This window comes from Amphibalanus amphitrite, unplaced genomic scaffold (assembly GCF_019059575.1).
Source record: "Amphibalanus amphitrite isolate SeventyFive unplaced genomic scaffold, NRLGWU_Aamphi_draft 000176F_arrow, whole genome shotgun sequence".
NCBI classification, from domain to species: domain Eukaryota; kingdom Metazoa; phylum Arthropoda; class Thecostraca; order Balanomorpha; family Balanidae; genus Amphibalanus; species Amphibalanus amphitrite.
In genome coordinates, this window is record NW_024881671.1 from 323,201 (window position 1) to 340,897 (window position 17,697).

Genomic DNA, 17,697 nt, shown 5'->3' on the forward strand with positions numbered 1-17,697 from the left:
ATTTAAGAGCTAACGTGTGCATGCGCTGTGAGCATGCATCATTTTCCCATACATATTTGCATTCAAAATGAATCTAGGGAGTACACAAACCGTAAACTTTAACATTTTGGAAAAAGTTGCAAAAGGGCCTCTTACACTATGGGTATGGTAAGACGCCCCCCCCCCCCCCTCGGGCGTTTAACAAGGCAAGTCGACTTGTAAAAGACGTTTTGCGAACACAGCTGCAAGGCCTTTTATTTCGAAAAGCTAAGCAAATACGGTGTTATCGAAACCAATAACACTTCCAAAGTGCTCGAACAATGCGAAAACTAGCACAACCAAACGCTGATGACCAACGAAAATTGTACCTATTACTTCTAGAAAAAGAAACAGAAAAAAGAAACAAAAAACAAACTCCTTGAAAAAAGAATGCCACGCTTGCCGCAGGTGCAGGCGTTTTAGCATCGGGGGCGTTTTTTATCGGGGGGCGTTTTATAATCCTCGAAGGGAGGGCCTCTTAAAAAAATGCAGTGTTTTAACGTCACAATATTTATGGTTTATGAGACATTTGCAGCGCACCAGAACATGGTCTATTCTGAAGCTAACATGTGACAATTTCGATGAGATAAGATTGCATTTGATAGTCATTGTTTTTTCAGATATATAAGGGTGATAAAGATGCATATATCTAGCAAGTAAAGGAGCAAAAACAGAAACAGGCTTACCAAAAGTCGCTGCGACGCACCTGATACCTCAGGTTTCGTGAGTTGTTGTTTCAAGAGGGCTTCTGCTTTACAAGAACATTAAAAAATAAATAACATTATTGGTTTGGTAAAAAAGCGATGGGGCCTCTTACCGACCCTGGGCGTCTTACACGGATCTCCCCTACCCTTAGTTATTTGCTCTGTTTCCATAGCGGGTATTTCGCCGTCGCTAACGCAAATTAATAGCGTTCGTTTCTCCGTTTTATGGATGCGACTAGGTGTTGGGCAACATCGTCCGCTTGACCTTTACGGTTGTAAACATAATGTGATGGTGCGATCGAAGAGGTGACAGCCTGTCAGGGCCCATTTTGGACCCTTCTAGCACAAACAGTCCCGCATGACGTTTGCTTTGGCTAGCAGTATATATGTATATTGGCAGGTGATCGAATGAGAACGATGACATAATTTCCAATGTTTGAAAATGTTTATTACAGCTACAGCTGCAAAACGCTAGCTTGGTGAAGTTTGTGGTAAGTGGGAAACACTGACTGACTCAGCTGGGCTGATGCAGTGTCTTAGGTACATATGCCGTTTAGCGACCGCAGCTGGCCGCTGGTGCTGGCTCCAGGTTATGGTGGCTGTATCCGTCACAACTGCTGGAACAGATCAAAGCTACTCAGAAGTCAGAGTGACTTGTGATGGCAACCTTGAGCGGGTAGTGCACATTGTGATGGCTTTTGACCGTAGTTATAGCAGGTGATGGTGCCTGCAGCAGCAGCCATAGGCGGCGGAACGGGGAGGGCACCGGGGCAACGTGCCCCCCTTTGATTTTGGCATTTTAACATTAGCCCTATGGGCGTTGCATGGAAATAATGGGACCAAAAGTTGGCAGTGCCCCCCTTAATTTAAGGTGTTCCGCCGCTACTGGCAGCAGCAGGCAGTGGTTGTAGCAGTTGACAGCTATTGATGGCTTATGGTTGCGGTAACTATATCAGCTGGTGATGCAGCTAGTTGTGACTCACAGCGGCTGCTGGTAGCAAATGTTGGACAGCTGGTAGTGAAGCTGGTGATGACTGACGTTGACCGTAGCTGCCGCAGCTGGTGACAGCTGTAGCTGCAGCTCGGTGACGGGCAGTGCGCCCGTCAGCCGGTGGTGAGCTGCAGCGGGTCACCCTCACGCCACCAGCGGTACGCTCTCTCGGCCAGCTGCAGGCCCAGATGCAGCAGAGAGAGCGCCGAGGTGCCGAGCAGCAGGCCGACGTAGCCGCCTATCTCGCTGAGCAGCGAGACGAGTCGGTAGGTGGCGCGCTCCACCACCTCCGTGTGCGGGTAGCGCTCCGTCACCAGACGCAGCGAGATGATGGGCATGCCGTGCTCCTCGTGCGTCTTCTTGTCGCGCCGCTCCAGCTGCACCGTGTAGGTGAGCTGCCGGCAGGCGGTCGGGCAGCCGCAGTCCGCAGCCTCAGAGGCGTTCAGCCGCAGGGTCAGCGCCGGCACCGAGCGGCACTCGGGCAGCTCGGGGTGCGAGTCGACCATCTGCGGCGAGCGGCAGCCGAAGCGGGCGGCGCGCGCCGCGAACAGACAGTCCGTCAGACAGAGCTCGCGCCGGTAGTGGGGCTCTGCGGAGCAGGGCGCGCGGCGCAGCGGCTCGCGCACCGTCAGCTCAGAGGTGACCAGCAGTTCAATGTTGTCATGGGGCAGCAGAAAGGTCCAGCCATCCGGCTGTAGGCCCTCCACGCCCGGGTTGGCCACCACCGGCTGCTGATCCGAGTGAACAAACAAGTGCACACCGTACGGAAAATACTGCGAGAACATGTGGAACGTGCGGTACCAGACGGAGAGGTCCAGCAGCACGGGGCCCGAGGACTGCACCTTGCTGTCGGTGATGTAGGTGATCTGGTTGAGCACCTCGGCCGCGCTGATGTTGGGTGTGAACGTGTGGCACGTGGTGTAGAAGGTGTCGACAGCCCAGGTGCGCCACGAGCCGGTGGCCACCGGCACCTCGGGCGCGGCGCTGCCGGTGTCATCTGCGGTAAAACAGTTGGGATCACAGTTGACGAGTACTCCCTGCAGCGTGGCTCCCTGACTCCACCGTAACTGCGTCGGTGTTATTTGCTGGAGCGGTAGGAGATGTGGGTCCGGGTACGGTCCCAGCTGGCAGACGGTGACGCTCGGCACGGGCATCTGGTGGACAGCCACTCGGCGCATGGTGGTGTCGATCGGCTCGGAGAGGAAGCGGGCCACCAGCTGCCAGGTCTGCAGGCAGGCCGCCAGCAGACAGCAGAGCGGCACGGCCGCCCGCAGCAGCCACAGCAGCCGGCCGACCCAGCCGCCCGACGACGACATGTTGGAAGAGAGGGGGGACTGGGCGGAGCAGAATAGGAGGTGGACACTGCAGAAAATGAACAAAGGGGAGGTGGAGTTGACAGCCTGGTAAGGACTGATGAATAAACGAAGTAAACGATGGCAAACGGTAACGCATATGAGGGAAAGAATGGAAATGATTCGCAATGCAATACCATCCGGCTACCGGCTTACGGTAACTAACCCTTGCTCTAGATCGAGTAACAGCTGCTACCTCGTCCTGTCCCAGCACTCGCCACCGCTGTTCTCTAGATGATCCTGTCCTTTCCTGTTCACGGACGGTTACCAAATGCCAGGAGAATGTGAATGGTAGACGCTCCGGCTCAATACTACCCTTGATCAACGACCAGACGTTGTGCACACTGCACTGAATGCCCGATCCAGTAAGCCGGCTTAGGGGAGCCCATCGCCCCCTCGTCATTGAAAGCAGCCGCACAGTAACTATGCTATTCAGCAATAAAGAATGTGTGCCATCAAAGCAGCCCAGCGTCTTGATCAATATCTTAGCTTTGATGCTCTTCATTCGATAAACCAAGCTATTACTGTTCGATGAGCTGCTTTTTACCGTAGAAAGTTCACTGAATGCCATCGGCTGGTGACGTATGAAGTGGAGCGTAAATGATACAGGACGCACTAATTAATATGCCATTCATGTTATTCGCAGATAGCCGAACGAGACAATGAACTACTCTTACTGCTTTTTATCACTCTATCTTAGCTGTTCGGAGCTATCACGAAAAACCCCTATGGGGGGCACCCCCCCCCTATCGGCCGGCGAGGGTTAAAACGGCTTTAATTTTAATAGCTAAACTCTCATTTATCTTGTTGAAATGAATATCTACCTATCACGCTTTTTTCGTTTTTCTTCCAACTCATAGGGTTTGGCTTGTATCTTACCGATGAAGGAAACATAGGAATATGTAAGTGACTTATATCTGAAAAAACGGACGCATTTTGACTCGTCATCCTCTAAAATTATCAACAACTCGACATCCGTGATAGCGCCTATTGCTTACCGCGCTGTCCGCTGATCCTCTGCGCCAGGGATGCGGAGCCGTGGAAAGTTCAGACGGCTCTGGCTCCGGCTCAGGCTCCCGGGTGAATTGTCATGGCGGCTCCGGGTCCGGCTCCGGCGGCTCCGGCTCCGGCTCCGGCTCCAGTACTCAGTACATCCCCTATGCAATTAAATACGGGTGGAACAAAAAAGACGATGGGATTGGTATACAATGCTTTTGTATTTGCATAGCAAGGCTATTTTGAATATCACATGTACCTACTGTCACCGCCTTGTACTGTCAAACCGAATTATAGGTCAATCATGTTTTCCTCTTCAAAAAACAGGAGCCGGAGTCGCCCCCTTTTTACGGCTCCGGCTCCCGCACCGGGCTATATTGTTTCACGGCTCCAGCTCCGGCTCCGGCTCCGGGCAAAATATGGCGGCTCCGGCTCCAGCTCCGGCTCCGACTCCAGCTCCGGCTCCGGCTCCCCACCCCTGCTCTGCGCTGAACCCGTGCCGTAGCTACAGAACAGGGCAGGTGTGAGTCTGCACTGAATCCGCGCTGTGGGTCCATGCGAGTCTGCGCTGAACCCGCGCCGTAGCCCCGGGCGGTGGCGCTGCCACCGACAGCCGCTGAGGAGGCGAACGGGGGAAGCGGCGAGCGAACTGCGACGTGGGGGGAGTGGTGGGCGAATGTGGTGTGATATCGCGTAGGACCACATCGGCTGGGCTACCGCGGATCCGTGTCAGGTGAGGACAGAGCGGGGACAGCTAGGGGATGTTGTGCCGCGGGTTGTCGGCCGCGCCGCGGCCTCTCCGAGCCATGAGGCAGTGTGCGGACTGGGCATGCTGCGGCCGGCTGGTCGGTCTGTTTAGCTGTCATGGCGCTGACCGGGAACAGCTATGGCGGGCGCCTGTCACCGGCCGACTTCATCCAGGCTGCCTGTGGAATGGACTAAGGGGCCATCTTGCTTCCACGAGTTACAGAGGATAACGACATAGGCACATGAAAAACTACCCTGTCAGGTGGTGCTGAATATTGATGTGTTCCCATGTTTTTGACACCATTGCCTGTCATTCGTGTAATGGTGAAAGGAAATTATTACATTTTCACCATTCAAACATTGTTTAAGCTAAGTATTACTTTGCTGTTACAGTCTTGTTATGTCTGTTGCTGTCTAGCGATGACTACTAGCGGGAGGAAATGAAAAACTTTCCTTGCAACCTTAGTCGAAATGGATTTTTTGTTTACATCATTTCCTTGTTTCCGTGAAGGCATGCTTAGACAGCTGTCACTTTCGCGTCATCGAGGCAGTTGACTCGGTCGCATATATTGGCTGAAACATACATATTTACCGTAGCAAATAACTTGCATGCTCTCAGTCAACACATGGTGATGCTCTTGATCTTTGGATCATTCAAATGTAGCTAAAAAGTAACACGTTACGACAATCGATGGCAAAATTGAAGAGTGACTGACATTGCCATATAACTAACACCCTCGCAATGCTGCGATAACGATTGTTTAACAGGAATGGGCATCGCATCGAGTGCAAGATCACTTCCGACCACTCCTCCAGCCCCAGACAAACCGGCCATTGCGCCACATTCGCCGCCATCGGTGACGTCACGCCGTGCCGTGTGGCCGGCGCCCTGGGATGCAGTGCGATTAGCTAGCCGCGTACAGAGACCGTAAACGGCTCTCCGGTCGGCACACGGCACTCTGCCGGGGCAGTGGCCGACCCGAGCCGGGCCGGCGCAGCGGCCGCTCAATGGCCGGCCGGCCGGCCGGGGTGCCTCTAATTGGCCGACTCTCCCGCCGTAAATGTCCACGGCGCCTCCTATTCCTGAATTTATGGGATTTGGTCGCGCGGAGCGCCCGGCCCGCAGCGCTCTAGAGGCGGCCGTCGAGCGGGATGGACACACCGCTGGAGAGGTGGCGGCCGTCTGCGAAGCACTGCGGTGCTGGGGGCGGCCGCGGCCACGCAGTACGCAGCAGGCGGGTCGCTCTGTCTCTGAGAGAGGTCAAGCGTGAACCGACGACGGGAGTGAAGTCAAACTTTATTCCGCCACCCGCCGTCCGATGGCGACTGCAGCTCCGCACAGGAAGCTAACCCGGCGCCGTGTGATGCGATGCGGCGCAGTATCCAGCCGAGCGCCATGGACCCACCAAAAACTCAGCGTTCGGCGTCACCAGCGCTCGGCGATCAGCCCTGCTCACTGCTCAGTCCTTCTGCTCAGTTCACCTGTCATCTTTCCTTCTGAGCTTGAGCTTTTGCTAATGGGAGACCGCCGAGTGCTCATGATAGCGTGAGGACCCCAGGCAAACGTATGCAGCGGTCTTAGCAAAAACACAAGCCGCGACGGGCCAGATGAGGGCCATATTGGTTACGCAGTTCATCATTTGCAATGCTATGTGTAGTCTGCCTACGATTCCTCTCACCTGTGTCGATCTGCTGGCTGTGGCGGCCCGCGTGTGGCCCTCCCTATCGCCCCTGTCCCTCCCCTCTCCGCTGAGACCCGCCGGCCTGCGCGGAAGGCCGAGTCGTCCCTCCGCGTCTTTCATTAGATCCATTATCATTAGTGGCGCGGGCGGCGGATGGGTCGGTCGTTATACCGCGCCGGCCCACCTGCCGGGAGTCGGCAGAGCCCGCCGGCCGGTCACATTGGCTCGCGTGGGTCAGCCGCCTTACATCGGTCTGAGTGACGCTGAAAACCCGGACAAAATGATCGATCTGGAGCATGGTAGGTAGCAAGACTTGAACTAGATCGGCTGGGGAACCTGGATTGGTCATCATCTTTGTGACGGTTTTTGCTATTCGACCATGAGGTGTGCTGGCCGAGCCGAGTGCCGGGTGTGCTCCAGGTCGCACAGATGCTCGTTTGCTGGTTCCGGTTCCAGTTTTAGCGTTAGCGCTGTTATGTTCGATGTCCACGTTTCAGTCCTGAACACATGCACACGTTGGTGGTACTCAAATGATCCGGGCTGGTTCCGCTGATTGCGGTGCGCCGTTACAATGACACGGCTAATAAAGCAGATATTTGCGGTTACCTAATCACCGCCGGACGGCCGTTGAGGTCGCGTGCTTGCCGCCCACTGCTGCCGCCAGCGTGCCCCGGTCTCACGCGGGGCTGGGTCGGGACGCCGCCGGCGGGACGGGAAGGGGAGGCGGCAGCGGCAGTGGTAGCGACGGTCTGTGTAGAGAAGGATCACTAACCTGCGATTCGCCTGTTGGGACCAGATATGTTTCGCACCTACCGTCTTTACCGAAGTAAACGCTACCATTTTGCTAGAAGTCGTATTTTTTTTTTTTTACTGGGTGCATACGTAAGTACGTTTGCTTTATTCCGTTTTAGTTCGTTTTCCACGCTTGAAACCACTTATCGAGGTGCTCGTTTTCGGAGGCATGCGGATTTACTTGCTTTATGTTGTCGGTAGCTTCTGAGCCAGTTAATCATAGAAGAGTGAGGGATGTTCCACGTATCTCAACCAATCGCAAGGTTTTCACTTTCGAACTTCGCGTGACGGTTACTTGATGAAAACGGAGAAGGAACATAACATAGCCGACGAAAGGGAAGTTCATTGCTTGAAACGGGAGCGCATACAGCGCTATAACGCTGCAGAGTCTGGCTTTAATCTAATTACATGCATTGATGTACAAAATGTTTACAAGGATTCATGGCGGGACCTCAATGCTAGAACTATGTATCAATCCTTCTTTGCATGGCTCCAGCCTCAAAGCTACCAATATTGACACGTGAGAATACACGATGTAGTTTTGTTCTCTCTCGTATCTATCACTCGTTTTCAGCTACGCAAAAGGAAGCAATTACTCCTCCATTCACATTACGACTCGCTTGACTTTCTTCTACTCATGGCCTCCGTCGCACTTATGGCACCACGGTCTCTCTCGCCCCGATCTCATTATCTTAATTCCTACACCCAAGGCATGTCAGGCGTCCAGGACCTTCTGATCTCATTACCCATCCCTGTTGGCGTGCCCGGGACGACCCTGGGTGACCGACCTTCGGACGCCGATGATCGAGCGACTCCAGTGTCGGATCGGCCCCGCGCCGAACCCTGACACGGTTCGGGCGCTCCGTGTTCATAACGCTCGAGGGTGTGGCGAATTTACGCTGATGAATTGGTCGGCAGTACAAACAGGGTGTTTCCGAAATATCGCTCCGGTGTAAATTGACCCGCTGAATATCGTGAGGCCGGCGCTTTCATAATGTGCCTCATTGATGAAATGAGCGAGGAACATGCTCCGATGCCACGAGATTAGTGTTGAAACTCGAAAGTGTTGAAATGTGCAGATGATGAATGGTGTTCTCTGGTTTAGACGAGACAACTTTCGCTTGTTTAGGAGGAACAGGGTCCAGTCACGGGATAGTGCTATCATCTGTAATGGACCGGCTATTGTAGGGGCTGAGCAATGGGCATTGTTGTTAGCCTGCTGCTGGTTGATATCGGACGGACTCAAAACATTCAAACGTATATTTCAATTTAAACACATTTTTTAGACAACAAACATGTTGCCAGCCTTTAATACATGAACCATGTAAATCAACATCAAACATGCTTCTTTGCATCTTTGAAGCTGAAATGCCAAGGGCTAACTCAAGCCAATACACCTACATATTTGACATTGATTACGACATTTAGATGAGTTCTTGTAATTGATGCATCGGTGCCTCTCACTAGCATAAATGACATAACATAACGTTGTGCTCATCATTTTGGTAGACTTAATACTATCCTGGTTTGCTCATACCGCCAACAACAAAAAAATAATAATAAAGAACGTGTTTGACTGTATGTTTCTCAACCAATGACTGACCCTTTATATGTCCCTTTATGTTTCAGTGTTGAAGTGTTCCCAGCTGCGTGGGATCTAAAGCGGACTTGAAGGAAATCATCACCGTCAGCGGGGTATCGTCGTCTCCGTCTCCCGTCTCCGTCTCCGTCTTTCCGTCTCCGTCGCCGGCCGTCGTCACGCCACGTCTCTGTGTGTTTGGACTGCGGTGGAGGCGGGCCGCCCGACCCAGCAGTGAACAGTGAGGGTGACGGTGTCAGACACGCGGCAGACAGCGGGCGGCCCCCACCGCGCCCGCGCGCTGGACACTGAGCCGAGCGGAGACTCGCTCCGTCACTGTGCGCCCACCCGCTCTGCGGGTCTCGGCAGGACAGGATGACGGCCTAGCCTGGCCCTAGGCGCAATATGGGAGCCGGTAACGGACGTCCTCTCACAGATACCGAAGGTAAGCGCTACCCATTTTAGATTATTAGTTTTAAGTCGGAGTCAAAACCGTTTTTGACTGCAGAGAACAAAGTATTTACTGTACAATTTCCATATAAGTGGGAATGAACAGCAAACACTACCAGTGGTTTGATACGATTTCATTACGCAACTGACCGGCCGCTGACCGTTACTATACCAAGAAGGTCGCACGGCCGGTTTTCCTTTGAGTCAGCCTGACGGCCCACGATGAGCCAGTTGCCGCTGTGTGGGTCAGACAATGCCACCCTCTCGCCACAGCGCGCTCAGTGGGACCGTTTCATCGCTCAGTGCATGGGCTTGTTTGTTTTGTTGGGTTAGGCTCTTTCGGTCGTCAAGACCATTGCAGAGCCGGAAGGATGATAGGAATTAGGGGGAGACAATGGTCTGGGCAGGCACCCTAGAGAGTCGCCGGGGCTGAGCCCGTCCATAGGACAGGCCGACCAGCCCCCCAAGCACTCCCTGCACCCGGCTACGGGGTGCAGCTCCCTCGGGAGCAGCGGTGCCGCTCCAAGGGAGCAGCCCGCATGAGATAAAGTTGCCTGTCCAGCCCGGAAGCGTATTCGCCAATTGTATTACACGAATCGGCCCATCAACTAGCGACATCTCTAGTGCGACGTCATAGCCGTGCGCCGCGACAATGCATGCATTGAGGCTAGATTTGAGTTGAGACTTTTTTGAAATTGTATATGGCTATCCATCATGTATTAGTCGCAGTAGCCGAGTGGTTAGAGTCTCGGTGTGGTGGACGAAAGGTCGGTGGATCGATTCTTGCTTTAGCGGTTCTTTTCTCTTAAAAAGAAGTCGGTCGTAGACGCGCATTTTTGGCCCCTTCGTTCGCACGCCAGTATCGTACGCCCAATAAATCTCTGACAAGTATTCATCTGATTAAGGAATAAGTTGCAAAAGAACTGCAGTTGCAGTCTATACCTGAACTACCAATTTTGTTACGGCACTGTCGATATTCGTCAAAGTCGGAAGAGCTATTATGAAACACACTCGAATGACAACGGATTCCTGTATTATTTCATCGATCAGATAAGACATGTATAGAGATAAATTGATAACAGCCCGCCGTGAGCATGCAACTTAACAACCAGTCCCAAGTTATCTCCATAAAGGTCTAATATAAATCTTTTGACTTTAAAGGAAATAGTTCACTTTCACGAAATTATTTTTTTTGCAATGGATTTATGATTTTTTATGTTCAAAATGATCAGCAAAGAAAATAAAACCTATTTATTACAAAAGATTATTTTCTATATTTTGATATAGGAAGAACTTTTCAGTTTCTGTAAGGCACAGGCGATCCAGTATGAAAAGAGCATGGGTCCCGAAAATTCTTCAGAAACTAGAGAAATTATCGCGGCCACCGGCATTTGGGCGATCTGCTGCTGCTGAATGTCCTTATTGACCAGTACGAGAATTTCTCTAGAGTTCTCGTAGATAATTTCTCTACTTTCTGAAGAATTTTCGGTACCCATGCTCTTTTCATACTGGATGCGAATATATGCAAGGCACCTTTTTCGGGACGAGAAATAGAATATCTTTGCCTAGGGTGATCGTTGGGCTGTAAAAGCTCCTGATTTATGCTCGTCTCAGCCCAGGCTACGGAACTGCTATTCCAGTTCAAAACCCATGTTAAAAAGTGAACTATTTCCTTTGGGTTACGGACAAAAGTACGTATCGGTAAAGTACGTAGGACAAAAGTACGTAAGCAAAAGTACGTAGGATTAATGTACGTATCGCAGAAGTACGTACAGTATAAAGTACGTATGGACAAAAGTACGTCAGGGACAAAAGTACGTATCGCAGAAGTACGTACGGTATAAAGTACGTATGGACAAAAGTACGTCAGGGACAAAAGTACGTATCGCAGAAGTACGTACAGCATAAAGTACGCATGGACAAAAGTACGTCAGGGACAAAAGTACGTATAGCTAATGTACGTAAGGTAAAAAGTACGTATGGACGAAAGTACGTCAGGGACAAAAGTACGTATCGCAGAAGTACGTAGGGTATAAAGTACGTATGGACAAAAGTACGTCACGGACAAAAGTACGTATAGCTAATGTACGTAGGGTAAAAAGTACGTATGGACAAAAGTACGTCACGGACAAAAGTACGTATGGCAGAAGTACGTAGGGTATAAAGTACGTAAACGTATGGACAAAAGTACGTCACTTACAAAAGTACATATAGCAAATGTACGTAGGGTATAAAGGTAAACACGCAAGGTAAAGACCTTGGGCAAGACGCCCCAGATAATTTATTTTGCTACATAGGCCTACCTAAATTTTGTCCTACATCACCTGGAAGGCCAAATTTGTGCTCATTGTGTTCTTTGGACATTTTACTTTAAATTCCACTACTCAAATTTATTCACTTATGATCGGACTCCCAGCTAGGAAGTGATTTCTGAAGCAACTGCAAATGGGGCATTTTGCCCCAACCCCAGGGCAAAACGCCCCACGGCCTGAGGCAAGAAGCCCCATACTCTAGAGTCTAGCTTAAAGATTAAACATGGTAGTTGGCTAAATCTTATATGAGAGGTCCGTTAGACTGCTGGAGGCACGGCACTGAAGTTTGCACCTTCCATCCTATCAGGTGTTCAGCTATGACACTATTGTATGAGCAGGTTTTTCACGTGCCTCATAAGGCCAAATAATAAATTATTGCAATGCAAATCAGTTAACAATACACTTCCTTTGCCATACAGTTGCTGAGAAAAATACATATAAATGCATAGAAACTTGCTGTTCGCCAGCTACCGAACATTAGGAAGTGGGTAGTCCGAACAACACATGCGGGTAAAACGCCCCATGGGGCTTTTTGCCCCGCGACCTACTGGGGCGTTTTACCCCATCACGTAGTTCGGTCAGCGAACAACGCCTTGCGCTCCAGCAAGACATAATTTAACACGAACCAACCCGGCATTATAAGCGTTAGACAATAGTTGTTTAACCCGGCACCACTTCGGCTATTTCCGTACCCACATCAGCCTGGGGGGTCGGATCCGACCCCCCCTGTTATCTCGAGAACCAATGGTCGTATCGAGCCCCGCGAGGCGGCGTTCGAAAGGTCTCTACGAAACCTTCCCAAAGCACTCTTAAGTTTTTAAGATTGAGGTCAACTTTCGGGTCAAGGTCAGGTCAAAGGTCAAATTCAAGGGTTTTGCATGATTAGGCTTACGGACAGCGGAATCGATAGCTGCTGCTCGAAACTCACCACAAATGACCTCAAAGACCTAGTGAAGGTACCATGTGCGTATAGGGGTCATACTAAGTACGGGTCAAGGTCAGGTCAGGTCACGAAAGGTCACGGTTTTCACTTTCTGCTACATGGGCGTGCGACACATGTTTTATGGCTTATTTTTCACGCCAAATCCGATGGTAATGGTTATATGTGACCCCACGTCACTGTGCTGGTGATAAGTGTGCATTGAAAGCATAAAAAATCGTTTATACCATACATAACTAAACGAGGGCTAAGAAAAAAAGTCAATTTTTCAACTTTTTATTTTTGACATAAAAATGCACTTTGCTAGACGAGCTTTGTCCCAGGAATCTAGTGGTGCCATTTGTTTTCACATACGATGTTCAGAAGTGCCTCTAATTCGCGAAAATGCTTATGACGTCACCATGCCCTATGCATGTTGGAGCTATTTTTTACAATTTGGGGGTCAAAAATCATGATAGAAAGTTGAAATTTGGGACATCTAATGTTCTAATAGAGCTCTATAACATATATTCCGGTTTTTTGGAAATTCTCAAAATTTTGGATTTTATTAACTGTTATAAAAAAAAAGTTTTTTTTTTGAATTTTTGGGGATGAAAAACGCATTTCATGGAAAATCCGAGATAGCCATTTTTAAGAACCCGTTGAGCTGCGTCTTTTCATGTCCTTAATTTGCAATTTGCTTAAAACCTCAATTTTTGGCGATTTTTTAAACATTTACCATTTTTTGACTGAAAACGCCTCGTAGTTACATCACTAAAATCGATATATCTCAGAAATTTTTGAAAATTTTTTCTTAAAAAATGCACAGGAGACGTCAAATTGATGGGGGAGAAGGTATGCGAAGTTTCAAGTTGATAGCGCAAGCGGTTCATGAGTTATTCAAGAAAAACGGAGGGGGGTCGGATCCGACCCCCCCCCCCAGGCGGTCGCGGGTTAAAATACATAAAAGTCGTTAACCTGATGTGGACTACAAAAGAACGCGATGATGCATAATCAGATGACCAAACATAAAAATCACTCAAAAACACATTTTTGGCTATATCTCCCTAGAGAGCAATCACAATTTCTTTCCAGTCTGCTCATATAATGACCATATGAGAGAGAGAGAGAGAGAGAGAGAGAGAGAGAGAGAGAGAGAGAGAGAGAGAGAGAGAAGAGAGAGAGAGAGAGAGAGAGAGAGAGAGAGAGAGAGAGAGAGAGAGAGAGAGAGAGAGAGAGAGAGAGATCCCTTTATTAGCAGACTCTAGGTCCATAAAGAATCATGAGAGGTCATAAGACCCTCAACTTAAATACAGACATTGCCGCCATGCCTTCCTTATCGAGGAAGTCACAGCCAGGTCACTGTTGAACAATGTAAATATGATTTGAATAGAGGAACACTGAAGGCGCGTCATAAAGTTCCACACTGATTTTCGGCACAAGGCATCAAAGCCGGGCAAGCATTCTTGAACGAACATGTTCGAAGCACTGCAGAACCTGTCGTAGCCAAATAACATCCTAGCAGCATTGTTAAAACACACTTTAAATTTCTTCAGAACAGACACATGAAACGAGTGCCACAAATGCATGCAACTGACATTTGAACAATAGGCATCATACAAATATTTCTTAACCGAGTATGAACATATGGCAAATTTGCGACTGATCGTATTAGCACGGCAACAAAGATTACGATATTGCTGTCGGATTTCTAAGTCATCGACTCTAGAGCCCACATTGCTGAGTTGATACCCAAGATACTTGATAGATACCCAAGATACCCAAGATAATAGATACCCAAGATATAGTGCACACTTTCCCCAGAACCCTGTCAGTTCCGAGAAACATCGGTGAGGCCGCCAGGCGTTTTAGCTCGGCAGGGCGACTTGCCCCGGTCTACCCTACGTGTGGACCAAAGTACGTCACGGACAAAAGTACGTATAGCAAATGTACGAAGGGTATAAAGTACGTACCCCACCCATGGGGTAAGTTGATCAATGTGTAATACCTTTCTTATTCTTTATTTAATGAGCATTTGTTACAAGGCATTGCAAAATTTATCGATGAGTAAATGGGCGAAAGGGACAAAGCTATATTATTTGGTACATATATGAATTTATCATGAGTTCCCTGTAGTATGGCAACAGGGCAGCAGTAAAGAAAAAGTGGCTCAACTTACACTACTATACCCTACTTCTAGCATACGTACTTATACACTACGTACTTTGGCATACGAACCGTACGTACTTTTGGCATACGTATTTTCTACACTACGTACTTTTGCATACGAACTTTTGCGTACGAACATTTGCGTACGTACTTTTGGCATACGTATTTTCTACACTACGTACTTTTGCATACGAACTTTTGCGTACGAACATTTGCGTACGTACTTTTGGCATACGTACTTTATACACTACGTACTTTTGCAAACGTACTTTTGCGTACGAACATTTGCGTACGTACTTTTGGCATACGTACTTTATACACTACGTACTTTTGCATACGAACTTTTGCGTACGAGCATTTGCGTACGTACTTTTGGCATACGTACTTTTTACACTACGTACTTTTGCATACGTACTTTTGCGTACGAACATTTGCGTACGTACTTTTGGCATACGAACTTTAGCGCCTACGTATATTTGCGTACGAACATTTGCATACGTACTTTTGTCCTACGTACTTTAGCGATACGTACTTTAGTCCTAAAATCATTTCCTTTAACTAGATTCCAAGGGGACTTAGGTATCCCCCTGGCGGCTGAAATGTAAGAGTTATAGTTAGGGCATAGCTCCTATAGATGACGCTCTGACGGCTGGAAACTGATAATCTCGTCCCGTGATTACGCTAACAGCTATGCCGAACTTTTTTGTGCATGGTGATTCTTACACGAAAAGCTATGCTTACCAGCGTGCGATTTTTACTTTTCATCTTAGTTTTCGCTACTTTTAGGTACTTTACCTTGCCAAGTGCCCACCTACTTTCAAAAGGTCAGCGCCGCCCCTGTCAATGCTGCGTGCTTTCACCCATTAGCAGCGAGAAATATTGATCAATGAATGGCCATCGCCCAGCACCATTTGTCTTTCCATTGGCTACGTTCGCATAGTATGCAGTATGCACTATGCATTAGTGATGTCAATCACAGAAAATCAGAACACCGCTACCAAACCAAATACAAACAAAGACCATTGGAAAATACCGAAACCGAACCAATCGGTTGGACTGCAAATATCTATCTTATGCAACATATTCATGCAACGTCTGATTTCTTAGGTGCACGCCGTTGCAAATGTATAAAAAACGCACAATGACAGATGACACGAAAATCGAAGTCGCCGAGTGGATTCGAACCACCTACCTATGGATCACCAGTCCGATACTCTAACCACTTCGCCACGGCGTCAACATCTTCTAAATAGCTTAAATGTCATTAAGTTAAAACCTAGCTTCAATAGACGCCACCAAGGGCGAGGACCGAAAGTATGACGCCACGCTAACGTCACTCAGGAGGCACGCTATTGGTCGGCCGATTCGTGTAATACAATTGGCGAATACGCAGCCCGGAAGGGGGTTGTGGCGTGGAGGAGAAGGATTTCAGTATCCTGAGGATAGAAGCACGGATAGGTGAGTGCATGGGCTGGCCGCGCTGCTATTTATTCCAGAGGTCAGCGCGCCCCGCCCTGCCGGCTGGCCGGGCGGTGCGGCGCCGGGGCCGGACGTTTGGCCGGGTGCGTGCGGGTGGGACCTCATCACCATAGGCCGAGTCGGACGGTGGTGGCTCAGCACGGCGCCGATGGCCGATACGGCCAATGTGACGCGCACCGTGGCGGCTAACGTGGCGCCGATGCGCCGATACCGCCGGCTAACGGTGCTCCGCAGCCGGTCGCGGCCGGCGCAGGGGCGGGTGGTCCCACAGAGAGCTGTGAGCCGATTCTGCGAGCCAGGGGCGCGTGGGCTGTAAAGAGCGCGAGCGTGACTGTCTCGCAGTGGGATAGAGCCGGCGCGGGGCAGAGCGGAAGGCTGACCTATAAGGAGGGAAACTCGCGCCGTGAGTCGCCGCCCCTGGCCCGGACCCGCAGGGATTCAGTCGGGATTTTGTGGTCGACGGTGACCGCCTGATCGGTCGTCTGACGGAGATAGTTTCTATCTGCCGCCCGAAACGCAAACGATCCGTCACGCTCGAACCATTACCAGCGAAACTTTTCGTCGTTCTGAATTATTCGCTGATTATGAAAAAATTGAGCGTCTCACGTTAACGGTACGGCTGTGCTGCCTCCAGATGACTGGCAAAACGGCATCGTTCGCGGCATTCGCTTACGATTAGTGGTCGTCCAACTGACCTGATTATTTTACCGAGTTGATAGTCGTAGTGTTGACGGGAGCAGTCATGAAATGAAATACCACGGTATACAGGTATGCAGTTGTTTCGAAATTCGTTAAGGTCATTTCTTGTTCATTGTTCAGGACACTAAGTACGACAGAAAAAGTCGTTGGGGAAGATGTGCCAGAAGTGTTGCAGCAATTCGCAAGCAAATGCAATGCTTCTTCATCGTATGCAATGTTCGTTGAAAACTTAAACTAATCATCCATTTTATTCAGGCTACAACTACTTCTTTCCTAGCCTCGTCACTTTCCACTAAATACACATTCACAACCACATCGCAATAGAGATATGCCAGTCGGTGATGCAGCCACGCCACTTTACAGTGAATTCCACGTCATCGCAGTCCTCGCATGTCGTGCTTCAGGTGTGTAGCCTGTGCCTATCACCATTCTACAACAGGTGTCCTGTGGGATTGGCTGTACCTACTTCCGTTGCCGTGTGTTTTTTTGGGTATAATCATTTAAACATTGTGTCGCTCCCACACGTGTACTGAAATACTTGGTAAGTTTCTGGGTGAACTGGGCCTTGGTCCCCTCCGAGCCCCACTGGCCAGCGGTCACTGCTCGACATCGTGTCTCGACACCGATTTCGACAATATCTCGAGAGCCTGAGACCATGCCGAGGACCTCGAATCAGTCTCTGGCAGAGATGAGTCCACGAGACGGTTAGGCGCGGACGCTGCGCGCGGCTGGCAGCTTGTCCGTACACACACGGTCCAGGCGTCGGCGCGCCGCCCGGGCCGGCGGAATTGTTTGGGATTAGTCGACG

At 49.8% G+C, this 17,697-nt stretch overlaps 1 protein-coding gene across 1 annotated transcript in view; it reads left to right on the forward strand.

The window, feature by feature from the left end:
• Window positions 1–4,692: 4,692 nt before the first annotated feature.
• The window catches only part of LOC122383920 (F-box/LRR-repeat protein 7-like), a 50,936-nt gene continuing 37,931 nt past the window's right edge, over window positions 4,693–17,697 (forward strand). The window contains exons 1-2 of the mRNA XM_043370795.1: window positions 4,693–4,794; window positions 8,912–9,306. Of these exons, the coding sequence (XP_043226730.1) occupies window positions 9,267–9,306 (40 nt within the window). The 5' untranslated portion in view covers window positions 4,693–4,794; window positions 8,912–9,266. The remainder of the gene's footprint in view (window positions 4,795–8,911; window positions 9,307–17,697) is intronic.